This window comes from Nannospalax galili, unplaced genomic scaffold (genome assembly GCF_000622305.1).
Source record: "Nannospalax galili isolate Female #2095 unplaced genomic scaffold, S.galili_v1.0 scaffold188, whole genome shotgun sequence".
Lineage (NCBI taxonomy): Eukaryota > Metazoa > Chordata > Mammalia > Rodentia > Spalacidae > Nannospalax > Nannospalax galili.
In genome coordinates, this window is record NW_008360325.1 from 1,190,141 (window position 1) to 1,209,539 (window position 19,399).

Below are 19,399 nucleotides of genomic sequence, written 5' to 3' on the forward strand. Positions count from 1 at the left end.
CACTTTTCTTCAGTCTGGCTGTCCTGTACTTACCCAGGAGGGTGGCCTTCAAGTGGAGAGTGGCCTTCCTTCCTGGAACAGACCCTGGGGTTTCTGAATGTCTGCCTTCATTGTGTGAGACTCCTTTGGTGGTTCTTGAATAGGGGACATGTGGGGTCACTGTTTCTTTTCCATGCATACTGGTAGCTGGGATCACACATGTAGAGTTTCAGACTACCTGCCACTTTCCTGGGATTTGAAGCGTAACTCCCATGTCTTCCTTCTCCACAAATCTCTGCAGAGCTTATGGACTTAATGGTCTCCATGATCTCCATGGCATTCATTTGGTCTTTGCCTTTTATGTGGTTCAGGGGACTGTGTGTGCTGAGCATGCACTCTACTGTGTTCCACACAGCCCTCCTTGGCTTTGTAGCACTTGTAGAGGCCTGGAGCCTCTGTGGACTGTGGGGAGGCTCCTTTAAGAACATAGCACCCCCTGTTGAAGTGCTATCTCATTACCAGGGGGAGCAGGCCACAGGGGTAGTAGCATTGGTCCCCTGGGATATTGTAGAACCCGCCCCCCCCAAGTACACAGCCACCTCTTTTAGGTTAGAAGTGTGATCCATGTGTTCTGTTTCCGTGTGCTCTCTACTGTGGCTGTGCCTGCTTCCATGTGCTATTGCAGTTCTTAGATCACTGTTACTATTCCCACTACTGGGACTCGAACTCAGAGCCTCATATTGTATTATACCCCCAGCCCTTTTATTATGAGATAGAGTTTCCACAGTTGCCCAGCAGGCCTTGAACTCGCAGTCTTCCTGAGTAGCTGAAGTTACAGGAATGTGTGATACCGTGCCTGGCTATTGCAGTTCATCTTTTCTTTTTTTAAAAAATTAAGATTTATTTTTATTTATGTATATGTGTATGTGCATATGTGGGCCTACAGAGACCAGAAGAGGGCATTGAATCCCCTGGAGCAGGAGTTAGAGGTGGTTGTGAGCTGCTGGATGTGGGTGCTGGGTCCTCTGGAATAGCAGCAAGTACTCTTAACCACTGAGCCATCTCACCGGCTCCATTAATTAAAAAAAAAAAAAATTGTGGCTGGGGGGGGGGGCGCACACCTTTGGTCCCAGCACTCGGGAGGCAGAGGTGGGTGGATCTTTGTGAGTTCAAGGCCAGCCTGGTCTACATAGTGAGTTCCAGGACAGCTGGGGCTACAGGGAGACCCTGTCTCAAAAAGAAGAAAAAAAAAACTTGTGTTTGTATATGATGTGTGGTGAGAGTGCATGTGTATGTGGCAACATGCTTGTGGAGGTTGGAGAATTAACTCTGTGGGGTCAGTTCTCTCCCTCCACCCTTATGTGGGTTCCAGGTATAGAACTCAGGTCAACTCAGGGCTGCACAGCAAGTGTTGTACCTAATGAATCATCTCACTGGCCTTGTGGTTCTTAATGTTTACATTAAAAAACTTTTTTTATGTGTATGAGTGTACACATGAGTATACACATACTACAAGTATTGCTTACTTATAGGTAGGTGCACCCATGTCACATAGTGCCCAAGGAGGTCAGAAGAGGGTGTCAGATGCCCTTGAACTAGCATTATAGGCGGTTGTTAGCTGCCATGTAGATGCTGGGAGCTGAACCTGGGTCCTCTGCAAGAGCAGCCAGTGCTCTAACTGGTGAGCCATCTCTCCAGCTCCTTAACATTTAGATTTTATTCTCTGTTTCTGTGACAGAACTTTGTTTCACAACAGAGAGAGAAGGATCTTTGTATTTGTCACAGACCTCCGGGGGGAATTCCCCGTTTTCTCAAAAGTAGACAGAAGCTCTACTCTGTCATTTGACCGCTAGTAATTCAAAAACTTTTTTGCCCGTGAAACCAACTCTATTCAGATTGTGCGTGGATGACCCAGTCTAAAAATGTAACAAAGTGAGATTTTTATAATACTCGGTCTCATGTGGTCGTTGAGGAAATTGAAAACTGTTTATCAGTGTGTGGAGGTGATCCTCCTGGGCATAAGTGCCAGTACTGGTAGACTCACAGCACCTCCAGCAGAGGCCTCAGCTGGGCTTCTTTCCTGGTCTCCAGCAGCCAGGGAAATTCTGTGCAACTCCCTCTCCCCACAGTCAGGCTCCTTTCCTGATTTCCCTGCAGCCCCAGCTGGCCTAGAACTCATGTAGACCAGCTTGGCTTCAATCTCACAGAAATCTACCTGCTTCTGCCTCCTGGTGCTGGATTAAAAGTGTGTGCCACCAGGCCTGGCAGCTCTGTGGCCTTTTATAAAATCTTTCATTTCTACCCAGAGCACAAGTAAGAAGCAACCTCCCTGCTTCTCTAGAAGTCTGTGGTGCCTCTTTGTCTCTTCCTCCTCAGAGGTGACTACTCGCTGTCTCCCACAGTGCTGTCCTACAGAGCTTTATGCTGTAGTGCAATGTTCTGTGGTCCATGTTGTCTAGTGTGGTAGTCACTAGTCACATATAGCTACTGAGTACTTGAAATGTGCCTGCTGTGTCTAATGATCGAATTCTTTTTTTTTTTGATATAGGGTCTCCCTGTAACCCCAGCTGGCCTGGAACTTGCTGTGTAGACCAGGCTAGCCTGGAACTCCCAGAGATCCACCTACCTTTGCCTTCTGAGTGCCGGGATTAAAGGTGTGCACCACCATGCCTGGAAATGACTGATTTCTTAAAGACTTACTTATTTTTATTTTATGTGTATGAGTGTTTGTCTGCTTGTATCCACTGAAACTGGACTTGTAGACGTGTAGGTGCTGGGAACTAAACCCAGGTCCTCTGTAAGGACAGCAAATGCTCTTAACTCATGAGCCATCTCTCCAGCCCGAGTTCTTAATTTTAAAAAAATTAATTATATTTATTTATATGGGGGTGGCACATGTGTCATGCCATACACATGGATGTCAGAGGACAAATTGCAGGAACCAGTTCAGTCTGTCTTGTGGGTCCCAGAGGGTTTAGGTCCTCAGACTTAGCAGCAATTGCATCTACCCCCTGAGCCTCCCGAGTGCTGTGATCACAAGCATGCACGCCTGGCTTCTGCATACAGTCTTCAATACCATTATTATTAATTGTATTTTGAAGTCCTAGGGATTGAATTTACAGCCTCACACATGCTAGGCAAGTGTTTGACCACTGGGCTTCCCTCCAGCCCTAAAATTTTCTTCTAAAATATTTCTGTCTCCCACAAAGGTTGCAAGATGGGTATAGAAAACATCAAGCCTTGGGCTGGAGAGATGGCTCAGCAGTTAAGAACACTGTGTTGGCTATTCTTGCAGAAGACCTGGGTTCAAATCCCAGCACCCACATGGCAGCTAACAACTGTCCGTAACTCCAGTTCCAGGGGATCCTACAGCCTCTCCTGTCCTCTGCGGGCATTGCAGGACACAGGTGCACTTACATACATGCAGTCAATACACGCATACACATAAAATAAAAATAATAACCAAAAAAGCTGTGTGTGGTGGTGCATGCCTTTAATCCCAGTCAGTACTCGGGAGGCAGAGGCAGGCGGATCTCTGTGAGTTCAAGGCCAGCCTGGTCTCCATAGTTCCAGGACAGCTGGGGCTACAGGAAGACCCTGTCTAAAAAAAACCAAAAAAAAAAAAAATAATAATAATAATAAAATAATAATAATAAAAAAAATTCCCCCCAAACCATCAAACCCATTTACCCAGATTCATGAGCTGCTAATATTTTCCCCACTCCATGAACATACATGCAGGTTTTTTTGAGCTATCTTTAGAACAGGTTGTGTATATTGGATATTTACTTTTCCTCAGGAGATACTATTGCTCGTTCTTGGTCTGTATTCACATTTGGTCACTGGATTTGGTGGCGTTTTTTATAGCATTTATGCCCTCCAGTACAGAATCTGATTTGGGTCACACTTTAATTGTCCTGTCTCTTTTTTTTTTTTTGAGACAGAGTCTCCCTGTGGCCCCAGCTGGCCTGTCTCTTTTAATCTGAAATTATTCTCCATCCTCTCTTTAATGTTTATGAACTTGGTGCTTTTAAATAATACTGCATCCCCTTTTTTTGTAGTAGAACCAAGAATACATAGTCCCCTGGTATTAAAGTAAAACACTCTTCTGTTTGGGTTGGTCTGATCTTTCTTCCTAATGTAGATTACATGTTCCCTACGGGAAGTGTGGATGTATGCAGACACTGCCCTTTTTAGGGCCTCACTCAGAAGGAGCCATGACTCATCTGCTGTGATGGCAGCGAATTGGGTCACCCAGTTACGGTTTTGTCTGATTTCTCCAACTAGACTTGCTCTGAAGAGGTACTTTAGACCCATGCCCGTCTCCTGCTCATCTCTCCTCCAGTTCAGTGGCCTGTGACAGGCTTCTACCTGGGTCAGGCTTCGCTGCCTACTGCAAAATGGTTTCCAGGTCCAGGCCCTCCACTCTGGCGGTTATCACTATGCCTTCTACCTTATGTAGGGATGTGCCTCACTTCTCTTTGGTTGTCCACTAACCTAGTGTGGACGTAGGGACACTTCCTTCCAGGGGCTGATAAGTTACCTCTGTCTTAACTGTTTTCACACCCAGATTTCCCCTGTTTAGTAGCACATACCCCTTCTATGTTTGTAAACTGTCCTCACCAGGTTTCAAGGATGGCCTTAGATTCTGGCTTATCATGCATCTCTGTGCACCAGCAGAATCAATTCTCTGCAGCAGGGAGTGGGGTTTTTCTTACCTTTGTTTTGTTTTGCAGTGCTAGGCTTGGAACCCATGGCCTTGTGCATGCTTGGCAAGTGCTCTGCCTGCCACTAAGCTGTAGCTCCAGTCCAGGGAGTAGTTTAAAGACCGTGATCAAAGTGCTGGCTGTGCTCATCAGCACGGGCGTCTGCTTCTCAGCCCTTGGAAGCAAGTGTGTGCACATTCATGAGCCAGCCAGTTTGGGAATCATGATTCAGCTTCTGACTTCCTCCCTTTCCATATGTTGGTCTCCCCCCTCCTGACACCTCTGGCTCCTTGCACACTAGTCCAGCACGTGTTTTCTTCTCCTGTCTTACGAGGTGGTGTACTAGATTTTGCTGACTAGGTGCTTTGTTTTATTCTGTTAACTGAACTGCACGTCTGTCTTCTAGACGTTCTCCTTATCACCACTTGCATCCTCTCAGGTGTCTGCGGTGTACTATTGTATGCAGGTGCTCTGGATATGTGCACCCGGTGGTCCCTGTGTTCGCAGCTCTTTATGGTGTGGCCCCGAGTAACTGCATCTCCATTTGAATGTTGGTGTGTCTTCAGAGTAATTCCAGAAGTGTGATTTCTGGATCCAAGGAGACATCAGACACACTTGTCACTTTGCTACATGTTGCTGCGTCCCCCTTCAGATCACACCTGCTTGCTTTTACATCAGTAGGGTGTGAACGTGCCTCTTCCCCTGCAGCCAACAGCGTGTGTTGGGTTTTTGTCATCTGATGGAGAAGCGATGTGCACAATTGTATTTTTCTGTCTCGCTTTTTTTGTGATGCTGAATGTCATAGTTTACCTTTGACAGTTGTGTTCCACTCACTAGGATTTCTGCCTTGATTCCTTCACTTGTTAAAGAAACATTTGCCTTTTTAAAAAATTATTATTTTTTTTTATGTGCATGTATGTATTGCCTGCATGTAGGTAAGTGCACCCATGTTGTGCAATACCCACAGAGGTCAGAAGAGGCTGTTGGATCCCCTGGGACTGGAGTTACGGACAGTTAGCTGCCATGTGGGTGCTGGGATTCGAACCCAGGTCTTCTGCAAGAACAACCAGTGTTCTTAACTGCTGAGCTATCTTTCCAGCCCAACATTTGCCTTTTGTTACCTGTCATTGTTGCAGTTTACCTCCCCGCCCAATCCCCTTCCGCCTTAGTTTTTGAGACAGGGTCTCACTGTATATTCCTAGCTGGCCTAGAACTTGCTTTGTAGACCAGGCTAACCTCAAACTCACAGAGATCTGCCTGCCTCTACTCCTGAGTGTTGGGATTAAATGTTAGTCATTACAGTTTTTTTTTCTAGACAGAAGCAAGTAGATTCTTTTTTTCTTAATTTTTAAAATTTCATGTGTATGAATGTTTGCCTGTATGTATATATGTATACTACATGCAGGTAGTGTCCATGGAGGCCAAACGAGGGTGTTGAATCCCCTGGAACTGCAGTTACAGGCAGTTGTTAGCTGCCGTATGGATACTGGGTTTGAGCCCAGGTCCTCTGTAAGAACAGTCAGTGCTCTTAACCACTGAGCCATCTCTCCAGCCCCTCTTCCAATTTTTTGTCTAGTATTTTCTTTTTCATTATGGCATTCTGGTGCCCCTTCTCTCTCTTTCCCGATCATGTCTCACCATCCATCCGTCTTAATCTCCCTCCTTCGTTCTTTCTTCCCTTCTCTTTAGTCTCATTGTAGTCCCAGCCAACCTGCTTCAGTTCTGAGTGTGCCACACCTGCCAGTCTGTTCTCTCATGGGTTCCAAATGCCTGCGAGGGTGCTCCAGCTTCAAGTGCTGGGCTAGCCTTCTCTTGTTGGTGGTCTGGTTCCTTGGTAGGACTTGCTGTTCTCACTCAGTTTGTTGGTGAGTGCTCTCTGCTCTCATTGAGGTACAAGCCCCGACCATTCTTCATACATTCTCCTCCAGCGCTGAAAGCATCTCATTCTTTGCCTGTTGCAAGTGATACTGCTAGAAGTGGACCTGCTTTAAAAGGTGTCTACTAGGTGAACATAGGTCTACTGGGAAGAAAGAGGGGTACTGCCAGTGCCCAGCTGAGGCACAGAGAAAGAAAAGCTGAGAGCGTGGGCTTGGAGCCGCCTTGCCATGCCACTTACTGTGGTGGCTGGCTGTGCAGTTTGCTCAGCTTCCGTCTTCACCTAGGAAGACGTGGTGATGCAGAGTGGATTGCTAGCTGCAGCTGCCTGCCCCCCCGCACTGTCCTGGCCCCCTACCTCCTCCCATACAGAGGCAAAGCCGCTGCCATGTATAACCTGGAACCTCTGCAAGGAGGTTGTGGGAAGTACAGTCACTTAGAGAAGGCTAAAAGTGCTCCATCCTCCAGTCTGCGCCACCATCAGCCCACCACCAGAGGAGCTTGGAACCATGCTTTGCAGTTGGGGACCACAGCTCCAGCTCATAGGTGGGGACCACAGCATCACAGGTGCACAGGGAACCACAGTTCCAGGCTCATGGGAGGGGTCATCATTTCAATTATGATGGTTTGAACTATTTTCCTGTCGTCATCACTCTGTCCACGTGATTGTACTTGTGTTTAAGAAAGAACATTTGGGGCTGAAGAGGTGGCTCAGTGGTTAAGAACACTGGTTGTTCTTGCAGAAGACCCAGGTTTGAATCCCCGCACCCACATGGCAGCCAACAACTGTCTGTAACTCAAGTTCCAGGGGATCCAACAGCCTCTTCTGTCTTCCGTGGGCATTGCACAACACAGGTGCACTTACCTACACTCAGGCAATACATGCATATACATAAAAATGATAAATTTTTTTTTTTTTAAAAAGCATTTGGCTTGTGTGCAGCAAAGGGAGGCAGCAGGTAGTTTCCTGCTGACTCGAATTTCTCATTAGAGGGAGGGTTAGCGGTATGGGAGAAGAGCACCGCTTTTTGCTTTGGCTATGGAGACAGATGAGTGTGTGTTTCCCTGTTCATGGTCACGGCTCCGGCTGGCTTTTTGGTGTCTGCTGTTTTCACATCTTCCCCCATGGTCGTGCCAAGAGCTGCTGCTGGCACCATTGCTCCGGTGCCCATGGCCATGCCGCCGCCACCATGGCCCTCCATTTATTTTCTTTTTACTTGCCAAGTCCTGAGTTCAGAATTTCAAGATCAATATAAAGTATCTAAGGTCAAGAGACTATTCATCCTGATTGAGAAAGTTCCTCACAGGATCCAGCATGTGTATTCAGCTTCTTGAGAGCCAGTGTGCCTGGACCCCTGAGGCTGGCTGCCTGGAGTATGCCTCATTCCACCAACCTGACTGTTTTGAGACAGCAGGGCCACAAAGAAGATACTCAGGGAGTGTTAGCCAGGTGGGCAGCTGGGGAGGAAGACACAGTGCTGCGCTGCTCAGCTGGGCCTGAGATGTGGTGTTGGTGACAGCGCTGCCATTGCCATTGGAGTTGCTTTCCTTGGTGGTTACAGCTGCTCTCAGAATCGATGATAGTATTTTCTCTGTGAACCCACTGCTACCCAAGTGTTGTATGGAGATGGTTAACAAACTGCTTATTTTATCAACAGAGACATTAAACCTGACAATGTCCTTTTGGACGTGAATGGTCATATCCGCCTGGCTGACTTTGGATCGTGTTTGAAGATGAATGATGATGGAACTGTAGGTATTTCTGCTGAAGATTTTCCATTTGCTTTGGGTAGAAGATTTTCCATTTGCTTAGGCGTATAGAAAACAGGGCTAGATGCTCAGGTTGTAATGTAGTTAGGAAAACCAAGTTTATTGACGTGAATTAAGAAAATGAATCTCCTTAAGAGACAATTGAAATTTTCTATTTGGGGACTCTTTAAGTTTGAAAGCATTGTGTGTGGGTATGTGTGCAGGTGCTTGGTGTTTACAGATGTACATGCATACATAGGACAACCTCAGGTGTTCCTTAGGAACTACCCACCTTTATTTTTTTTGAAAAGTTTTATGTGTATGAATGTTTTGCATGTATCTATGTAAGTGCATCACATGTGTGCAGTGCCCTCAGGGGTCAGAAGAGGGTGTTGGATCCCCTGGAACTGAAGTTACTGGAGTTGTTAGCTGTCATGTGGGTGCTGGGACCCAGACTCTGGTCCTCGGGAAGAGCAGTATTGCTCTTAATTGCGGAGCCATCTCTCCAGCCCCAGCTTTCCTTTTTGAGACAGAGTCTCTCTTTGGCCTGGAATTCTTGAAGTTATGCTGACTGGCCAGTGGGCTCTAGGGATCCACTTGCCTCTGCCTCCTCAGCACTGGGATTACAAACGTGTGCTGCCTTGCCCAGCAGTTTTAATGTGGGTTATGGCCGTAGAACTCAGATTCTGATCTGGCAAGACATGCACTTTGCTGACCGAGCTGTCGCCCTAGCCCTTCTTTCTCTGTTTTCATGCTGGTGTGTGCATACTGCCAGGAGAGCTGCAGGGTTCCTCAGACCCCTGGGCGACTGTAAGCATGCTGTGCTACGGCAGATCAGGCCGACTTCTATAAGCATGCAGTGCTGCAGCAGATGAGACCAACTCTGTCCCCGTGGAAAGGGCGAGCCCCACTTCCAGGTAGCTTCTGCCAGCTGGCTTTCTCCTGGGGCTGTTGCAGGTTTCCAGACCAGGCTCCTTGGTACATAGAGTGTTGTGAGTGCCAGCTGACACTCTAGCTGTGGACAGGAGGGCACCTGGTTGAGAAGACCAGCCTCGTAGCTGGGTGGCCTGTAAGTGGTTGGCCTGTTTTGCCTCACCAGCTGGCCACTCGCCACCCTGTTTTGCTGCACTACAGGTCAGCGCCTTTCCTGTGGCACAGTAGCCTGTCATCCTGTATGAGAGGCATTTCTCCTTTAAATCATACACTTAAAGTGTGATGCTAAACCCTCCAGAAGCAAGCAGCCTGAACATTTCTTCCCAGCCTGTTCAGGTGGCTGACCGACATCACCTGGCTGTGCTGAACATGTGCTCTTCCTCCACAGCACTGTTCTGTTCTGTTTTGTTTTGTTTGAGACAGGGTCTCCCTGTAGCCCCAGCTGGCCTGGATAGAACTCACTATGTAGACCAGGCTGGCCTCGATCTCACAGAGCTCCACCTGCCTTGGCTCCTGACTGCTGGGACCGAAGCCGCTAAGCCTGGCTCGTTTTTGTTTTTAAGTCTTGACCCTCACATTGATTAGTTGGTAGATTGGTATTGTCGTCAGATCCAGTCTACCAGTGATGAGAGAGCACTGGCTTGGTCACCCTTACAATGTGTCACCTACCACAGTGGACATTTACCCTGAGACGCTATCACCCTTGCTGGCAGCCACTGTACTAGGTGACACGTCATACAGAGGTACAGGGAAGTCACTGGCAGAATCCCTGTTCATTCAGACAAGCATTTCTTACTACTACTGACTCTGGGGTGCTGATAGGTCCTGAGGTGCTTTCCAAAGGGGACACAAGGGAGAGCCTGCACGTCGGTGCCCCTGCTCTCTGTGTGTCCTGTCTGCTTACCCAGTACCCTCTTCCTTTGTCCCTGATAGCAGGTTTTAGGAGGTCCTCCTGCTTCAGGTACCAGCTTGCCGATGTGGACAGCAGGCAACTGTTCTTTCTTTTTGTGGGGACGGCTACCACCCTCCCTGGCCCCTAAACAGGGTATACTAGAGAACACAGTTCATGCTGAGCTGAGTTGCCGTCCTTCTGGAGACACAAAGTGAGCTAGCCTTGGCAGCCTTGGCACCCCTCACACATACTTTGCCTAAGTCCTTGTGCTGAACAGAGTTCAGAGGCTGACCTGGACACACAGGTTCCCACACCACCCTGGGAACAGGGAAAACAGGTTTGGGGCTACCCTCTGGGGACTCAGGCCTCCTGGGAGCTGCACAAAGTTGTGCTGGAAGAAAATATATGTTAAATTTTGAACTCTCAGGTCTTTGATCATTTAACACTTTTTGGGTCTCCCTGGTAGCCCCAGCTGTCCTGGAACTCACTATGTAGACCAGGCTGGCCTTGAACTCACAGAGATCCACCTGCCTCTGCCTCCCGAGTGCTGGGATTAAAGGCGTGCGCCACCACACCCAGCCTGATCATTTAACACTTTCGTTTCGTGATTGTTTTGTTTTCTGTTTCCAGAGGTCGTGGTTAGAAATATATGGTTCATAGGCTCTAGGGTTTCCCTTCATCATCTCCTCTCCCCTCCAGGTGCAGTCCTCTGTGGCTGTGGGCACTCCCGACTACATCTCACCAGAGATCTTGCAGGCCATGGAGGACGGCATGGGAAAATATGGGCCTGAGTGTGACTGGTGGTCCCTGGGTGTCTGCATGTATGAGATGCTGTACGGAGAAACACCATTTTATGCAGAGTCCCTGGTGGAGACCTATGGGAAGATCATGAATCACGAGGTAAGATGCTTGGGCTGTGCTTTTTCAGGAGCTGGCACAAGCTTAGAGGGAAGGAGGTTGGAAGTTAATGGTGTTTAAGCCAGATGGGACAGGCAGGAAAGGGGGGTGTGGGGAGGGGTTTGAGGTGCTGTCAGCATATGGTGGAGACACAAGAGACATGAAGGAGACAAAGAGAAGCTTCAGAGATGTATCTGCTCCACATACATCTGGTGTTCGTTGACCTTAGACTCCCTGGAGGAGAAAGGAACCTATGTGGAAAGACTCACATGTTCACAGAACTGTGTGAAGTGTGAAAAGTGTGGCGTGGGGTGGGGAGGGAGGGTTCAAGAGGGGTAGGAAGGGGGAAGGTCATTCAAGTAGACATTTTAACCTGAAGCTTTAGATTCATCAATTTGATGCTGCCTTGGGATCCTCAGTCTGCTCCCAGAGGTCAGTCGTCATGTGTGCTCATGTCTCCATGAGGACTTTACTTTGTCCTTGGTCCACTTACATTCCTTGTTTCCCTTTCTAAGCTTTTTTTTTTTCTTCCACTTTGATGGTACCTTCCTTATTTTTTCTTTATTTTTTCCACCTTACCCCCCACCACACACGCACACTTGGACTGAACCCAGGGCCTTCCACCTGCTTCTCAGTGAACATGCTGCTATGGTGATAGCTAGGAGTTAGAGATGGGTGTGCTGCATGTAAGTGCTAGCTACGTGTGGGCCCAGGCCGGGTGCTTTCTGTCACTCCTCTGTTGGCTTTTCACAACAGCCCCATGAAGTAGGTAGTAAATACTGCTGCTCTTTTTTTTTTTTTTTTTTGGTCTTTTTGAGACAGGGTCTCCCTGTAGCCCCAGCTGTCCTGGAACTCAATATGTAGACCAGGCTGGCCTTGAACTCACAGAGATCCACCTGCCTCTGCCTCCCAAGTGTTGGGACGAAAGGCGTGCGCCACAGCCCGGCCTAGTACTGCTCTTTTATGTCAGATGATGACTCAGCGCTCGGGCCAGGAAGGACAGGAGCACTGCATGTTTCACATTACGTGTAAATGGACTTCTGTTGATTTGTTCTGGTATCTTTTTGTTTCAGCACGCAGGCATACTTGTCTCTGACTACATGCTGTATCTTTTTAAAGCATGTCCTCTTTTGTTGGGTGTTGAGATAAACAGTCGTTCTCTTGGTCAGAATACGGATGCAGAATGTCAGTCATTTCTCATCTTCTCACTGTTCCTGCTGGGAAAAGAATATGGAGTTCATGTTTCCTGGGCCATTCAGTGTGGGTAACGTGAGGGTTTTTAAAGACAGAATGTTGACAAAGCACGGAGAAGGCTGCGCCTGCTCACGTCCTTTGTGGCATGTGCACTTGTCAACACTGTTCATTACTTTGTTTGGTGTTTATCTTTTTGAGACAGGGTCTCCCTGTAGCCACAGCCTGACCTGGATTTACTCTGGAGACCAAGCTGGCTTCGAACTCACAGATTTATCTGTCTCTGCCTCCTGAGTGCTGGGATTAAAGGCGTGAGCCAAACCCACCACGCCCAGCTTATCATTCTGATTATATGCAGTGTGTTAATAAGTCAGCTATGAATAAACCCAGAGAGACTAATGATTTTCTTTTTTATTAGTTTTGTTTTTGAGACAGGGTCTCCTTGTAGCCCCAGGTGGCCTGGAACTCACTATGTAGACCAGGCTGGCCTCAGCCTCACATAGATTCACCTATTTCTGCCTCCTGAGTGCTGAGATTAAAGTAGATCACCACCACGCCCAGCTGGGTTTTTTAAAATTCTTATTTTAAAGGTATTTAATTTTTATTAGTGTGTATATGTATGATGTATGTGAGGGGGCACAGGTGCTACAGTGCATGTTCTAAGTCAGAGCATTGGTAGAGTCAGTTCTGTCCTTCACCTTTACATGGTTTCAGGAATTGAACTCACATTGCCAGGCTTGCAAGGCAAGTGCCGTTACCTGCTTTGTTAACTCACCAGCCAAGACTAATGGTTTTCTTGTTTGCCTTTGTGGGATTCCGGCTCACTGTCTTTGGCTTACATGTGGATACTGTGAAATAAGGATCATTTCCTGTACTGTCTGTGTCTTAGCTTTTTCTAATGACGTCCTCTGGCTGTCCTCCCTCCCCAGGAGCGGTTTCAGTTCCCATCCCATGTCACAGATGTTTCTGAAGAAGCAAAAGACCTTATTCAGAGGCTAATCTGCAGCCGAGAGCGCCGGCTTGGGCAGAATGGAATAGAGGATTTTAAAAAGCATGCGTTCTTTGAAGGTCTAAATTGGGAAAATATACGCAACTTAGAAGCACCTTACATCCCAGATGTGAGCAGTCCTTCTGACACATCCAACTTTGATGTGGATGACGATGTGCTAAGAAACACGGTGAGTGTCCAGGCTGCTCTCTTGGGCTGCACCATGGTGGGTCTGGGCATCAGCACTGTTAGGGTAAGCTTTGCTTAGCAAGTCAGTGAGTTGCAAAACTGCTCTGATCTTTGAAAAAAATAGGCAATTGGGACTGGAGAGATGGCTTCGAGGTTAGGGTCACTTCTACAGGACCCAAGTTTGGATCCCAGCACCCGTGTTTGGCTGCTCACAACCTCCTGTACCGCCAGCTCCAGGGGTTCCGACACCTCTTCTGGCTTCCAGGAGCACTCGCATACACACGACACACACACAGTTGTTACCATAAAGTCTTCAGTTCGGTCCTGAGTATCCCTTTTAGAAGGTGATAGATTACTCAGTTTGATTAAAATTGTGCTCTGGACCTCACCTGAAATCGGGTTGCTTTTATTTTCCTCATATTCTGTGCCTTTTCATTCAGTGTCACATGTATGAGAATCTCATTACCACCATGGCTCCTTATGTGTATGAAGATTTCAGATGTACCCAGAGTCTGGCTGTGCCGTGGGTGGCAGTGTTTTCTTGTGGTGCTAACGATCAAACCCAGAGCTTTGTGCTCGCTAAGCAAGTGTTCTCCCACTGAGTCCAGCTTTTCTTTTTTTGGTCTCTTTGAGAGTCTCCCTGTAGCCTCACCTGGCCTGAACTTGCTGTGTAGACCAGGGTGGCCTTGAACTCACAGAGATCCACCTGCCGCTGCCTTCAGGGTGTTGGGACTAAAGGTGTGTGCCACCACACCTGGCGAGTCCAGCTTTTTTACTTTTAGCCATTTATTATGATGTCTTAGATATGTCAGAACAGGTTTTGTCCACATCTTAAAAGAAAATCTTCATTCTGGCCTGGTATGGCAGGAGTTCTTTGCACACACAGGTCTTTAGTACTTTGCACACACACATGCCTTTAGTACTTGACACATAACATACGCCTTTCATCCTGGGAAATATGTTTGTTTTATAAAACATTCGATTTCCTCAAATCCTTATAGTGTGAGTTGTTTGAAGGAAGGAGAGGCAGAGGTTCTGCCAGGTGAAAGAAAGCCACTTCTTATGCCTTAGAGAGTTTCTCACACTAGAATAGTATAATTTGCTGTATATGTTTTCTTTCTCTGTCGTAAATTGAATGACCTTGACCTTGGGGGTGGGCATTCCACGTAGTTTAAAGGTTCTGAGGGAAGAGCAGAGGTCCTTGGGAGACACTGTTAGACAGTCTTCCAGCTTAGTGAGAAAGCTGTCCACTTGCACTGAGTACTTGCTTACCTGGCCCCATGTTCAAAATAAGAGCTGAATTTCATGGAGAAGACACTGCAAAAGCAGTCCTCAAAGGCTTGTTCCTAGGTGCCAAAGAAAGTCTCCACAATAAGTCAGATAAATACCTTTGGCTTATTTTTGTTTGGAAAAAAAAATCCTTGACTTTGAAAATAAGAGTGCTAGTAAACTTATCTAAGTAGACTGACCGGTTTCAGAACAGCTTTCTGTGTCGGTGTCTGTCAGGCCAAGACCTTGAGAGTCCACCCGTACCCATGTCACAGAGGTCCACACATAGACAAACTGTTAGTCTTTCCATATATTCGTACATAGTAGTAGAGCCTGTGACATCTGGGGGCTGGAGAGATGGCTCAGTAGTTAAGAGCACTGGCTACTCTTGCAGAGGACCCAGGTTCGAATCTCAGCACCCACTTGGCAGCTAACAACCATTAATACCTCCAGTTCCAGGGGATCTGACATCCTCTTCTGACCTCTTGGGGCATTGCACGACACGGGTGTACTTAAATACACACAGGTACTACACTCATATACATAAAACAAAATTAAAATTTAAGAAATCACATCTAGGATGTGGTTTTAGTGCTTGCGTAGCACGTGTAAGGCCACCATTATTAGAAAAAAGTTTCAAAACCCCTAGCCTGATCTAAGGTTGGAATCTCAATTATTGCATTTATCCTCCTAACTGCATGCATAGAGGCACTGAGAGAGTCTGGTAACACCAGGTCCTCTACAGAAGATGCCACCAAAGGGCTATGCCCTCCTGGCTCTCCATTTTTAGAGCATTCTTTTCTCTTTATTGTTTGTTTGAATGTAGATTTATTTCATTTGTGTTATGTGCTCTTACACAGGAAATACTACCTCCCGGCTCTCACACAGGCTTCTCTGGATTGCATTTGCCGTTCATTGGGTTCACATTTACAACAGAAAGGTACGACTAGGCTGGTCCTTCGCTATAGTCTTGTGGAGGGGTAGGCACAGCCTGAGAGTGGGCTTTTGTAGAGGTGCTCAGTGAGGGCTGGAGGACACTCAGGGAAGTAGAGCGGGCCTTTTTGTCTCAGAAATGCGTACTGAGTGCTGTAGGTGTGTCAGTATGGCTGGCTTTTTCTCTTTCTTTCTTTCTTTTTTGTTTTTTTTTTTTTTGGTCTTTTTGAGACAGAGTCTCCCTGTAGCCCCAGCTGGCCTGGAACTGGAACTTACTTTGTAAGCCAGGCTGGCCTTGAATTTACAGAGATCCCCCGCCTGCCTCTGCCTCCCTAGTGCTGGGATTAAAGGCGTGAGCCACCACACCTAATATGGCTGGCTTTTTCTGTAAAAGGCAGAATAGCAAATATAGTCATGTGCCAATGTTTTGGTTAACAATAGACGACATAGATAACAGTGGTTGTACAATGGAGCTGAAAAATTTATGTTGCCTAGAGATGTCCAGCCCTTGTAAAGTTGCTGTTAATTACTTATGTTTGTGGTGATGCTGGTATAAACACACTACACTGCCGCTACATGTAAATATGTTCAACGGATAGGCTTAATGCTGGAATAAGTGACTGTGGGTCACACAGCTACTGTTCCTGTACTCTGTTGTCATGTACTTATCAGAAGGCTCACTGTAAAGTCGTGTCGTACCAGCCTAGTGCCACACGTGTGCTCTGCATCTTTGATTACTTCATTTCCTTTTGAGCTTGGTTTACTCTTGTGTGTGAGGACTCTGCTATTTTCTAAATATTTTACTTATTATTTTGGGGGTGTCTTTTTGAGACAGAGTCTCCCTGTAGCCCCAACTGACCTGGAACTTGCTATGTAGACCAGGCTGGCTTTGAACTCACAGAGATCTGCCTGCCTCTGCCTCCTGAATGCTGGGACTAAAGGTGTGCGCCACCATGCCTGGCTTATTAATTTATTTTTATATGTATGAGTGTATTGCGTGTAGGTAGGTGCACCCATGTCATGCAATGCCCCTGGAGGTCAGAAGGTGTCAGATCCCCCTGGAACTGGAGTTATGGACAGTTGTTAGCTACCATGTGGGTGCTGGGAATTGACCCCGGGTCCTCTGCAAGAGCAGCCAGTGCTCTTAACTGCTGAGCTGTCTCTCTGGCCCCCACTGTGCTATTTGCACAAGATCACCTAACAACACATTTCTCAGAATGTGTCCCAGTCAGTAAGCCATACATGGTGGTCTCTGTTACACATTGTTTTTCTTTGACAGCCCTTTAAAAATGTAAAAACCAATGGGGGTAGTGTCCAGTCTGCATGTGGTCCTGGGTTCAGTCCCTTGTTCCGGTAATGGGCTCAGGAGAAGTGGTGTAAGAAGCACTCTTAGCTCATGAGAGGTACAGGAACAGGACTTAGGCTGTGGTTTGTTGCCTCCTGCCTATAGGGCATCAGCAATGGCAGGCGTTGTTAGGAAAGTCAGTGGCTACAACTGAGTTTCTACTCTTGCTCGATCCGAGAGCCATTTTAGAGCACCGCTTGCTTTCGTGACCATCAGAGCCCTAGCTCCATAGTTCCCATCAGTGGAGCTAGAATACAGTTCTCCCTGTGATAGGAATTTGACAGCACCAAGAATGTCCACATGTGGTCCCAGCTAATGGTACCAGATTGGTGCTTGTGTCTGTCAACTCTGTCCTCAGTGGGCCTGTTTGAAAATTGTATAGCCCAAGGTGTTCTGCCTCAAATTTAAAAACAAACTAGAGCCAAGAAGAAAGGAAGGTGAGATGAGAGAAATGCACGGCTTTCTATCTGAAGGGAGGTCACAGAATCGGATTCCTGGCATCTTCCGGGTACTCGCTCCCAAGGCAGTTTTGGGAGGGCTCCTCTGCTCATGCTGGTGGGGTGCCTCAGCAGGTGTGGCCTATGGAGTCCCCAGCCCTGAAGCCACAGTGATTACTCAGCATAGAAGCTCAGGTGCTCAGTGGCTTAGTGCTCACAGTACATTCTAGCTTACCAAGTGCTGGTCACACTTTCGAGCCCCATATGCCTGCCAAGGCACAATTTGGAAGGACAGGCTTAGCCCTCACCTCCATGACAGACTCCCCAGTGGTTGGCTTATAAGTCTGAACAGAACGGAGACCCTGGGCCATTATCAGGCTCGCCCTAGAAACTCAGAAGGTTTTCCTGTCCTCCTATCATATAATAAGCTAAGCTGACCCAAGTAATATATTCACCAGTCCAGGGATTAGGTGTTGAATGGCAAAACTATCCTTGGCTTTCATCTGAGCAGGGGATGGAACTCCTATGTATGAGAGTGTGACCTCCCCAGCCATCTGATCCTCAGCTAAGAAACTTGACCAGAGCACTGAAATATGCTGTTTATTCTGCAAGACAAGATGAGCCCAAAGTGTCAGTAGTGCTCCCAGATAGCACAACTGGTGAGAGGCAGAGCAGATTGAACCCTTTGATGTTCATTCACCATTAGACAACACAGCCCTATAAACGCAGCTCATTAGGCCAAATGCTTTAGCGCCTTCCCTTGCACAGGCATTTGCTTTGAGTTTCTGTGAGGGTGTACCCTGTTTAGGCTCCCATTCACCCACCAGTTATCTGTAGGAAGTAAAGGACAGCTCTTCTCTAACTTTGGCTCCATATACAATAAAGTTTTTTCACAGGTATTTTGCTTGCCACTTTAAAAATCTCTTATTCGGCTGGAGCAATGGCTCGGCAGTTAGAATACTGGCTGTTTTTGCAGAAGATCTGGGTTCAAATCCCAGCACCCACATGGCAGCTAACAACTGTCCATAATTATAGTTCCAGGGGATCTTACATCCTCTTCTGTCCTCTGTGGGCACTGTACAACACTAGTGCACTTAGACACATGCAGGCATAATACTCATACACATAAAAAATAAAAATAAATAATTTTTTGGGGGTCTTTTTGAGACAGGGTCTCCCAGTAGCCCCAGCTGGCCTGGAACTCCCTATGTAGACCAGGCTGGCCTCAAACTCAGAGATCCACCTGCCTCTGCCTCCTGAGTGCTGGGATTAAAGGTGTGTGCCACCATGCCCGGCATAAATAAATTGTTTTAAAAAACAAAAAACTTATCCCAGAGTCTTTAAATGCTAACAGAAAGTAAATCAGAGGTGCTGGAGAGATGGCTCAGCAGTTAAAGAGCACTGGCTGCTCTTGCAGAGGACCCAGGTTCAGTTCCCAGCACCCACATAGTGGCTGACAACCATCTGTAACTCCAGGTGATCTCATGCCCTCTTCTGGCCTCCCCAGGCATTGCACACATGCAAACAACATAAAATATAAATAAATAAAAAAGATTTTAAAAAGTAAATGAGACGCTCCTGATCCATTTTGCAGCTGTTTTTCTGACCGAGGCTCTCTGAAGAGCATGATGCAGTCCAACACAGTAACCAAAGATGAAGATGTGCAGCGGGACTTAGAGAGCAGCTTGCAAGTCGAAGCCTACGAGAGAAGGATACGGAGACTGGAGCAGGAGAAGCTGGAGCTGAGTCGGAAGCTGCAGGGTAAGTGGCTGGAGGGGCCTGGTGTGGGGTGAGGTCCTGCCTTGCACACGGCCAGCTGCTCTCAACACTGTCTCCCTCAGAGTCCACCCAGACTGTGCAGTCCCTTCATGGTTCCACTCGGACCCTGGGCAACTCGAACAGAGACAAAGAAATCAAGAGGCTAAATGAAGAAATTGAACGTCTAAAGAATAAAATGGCAGGTAAGTGCTCTCAAAGGTAGCTACACAGTCTGTTCACACCTTGGTCTTAATCTCC

General features: G+C 47.2%; 1 protein-coding gene across 3 annotated transcripts in view; it reads left to right on the top strand.

Annotated features, from left to right (window-relative positions):
* Positions 1–19,399, top strand: part of Cdc42bpb (CDC42 binding protein kinase beta) — a 103,363-nt gene that overhangs the window by 49,063 nt on the left and 34,901 nt on the right. For all 3 annotated transcript variants that reach the window (XM_029559915.1, XM_008825578.3, XM_029559916.1), the window contains exons 6-11: positions 8,219–8,312; positions 10,834–11,034; positions 13,152–13,400; positions 15,529–15,608; positions 18,978–19,144; positions 19,225–19,344. In XM_029559915.1, coding sequence (XP_029415775.1) covers positions 8,219–8,312; positions 10,834–11,034; positions 13,152–13,400; positions 15,529–15,608; positions 18,978–19,144; positions 19,225–19,344 — 911 coding nt within the window. The remainder of the gene's footprint in view (positions 1–8,218; positions 8,313–10,833; positions 11,035–13,151; positions 13,401–15,528; positions 15,609–18,977; positions 19,145–19,224; positions 19,345–19,399) is intronic.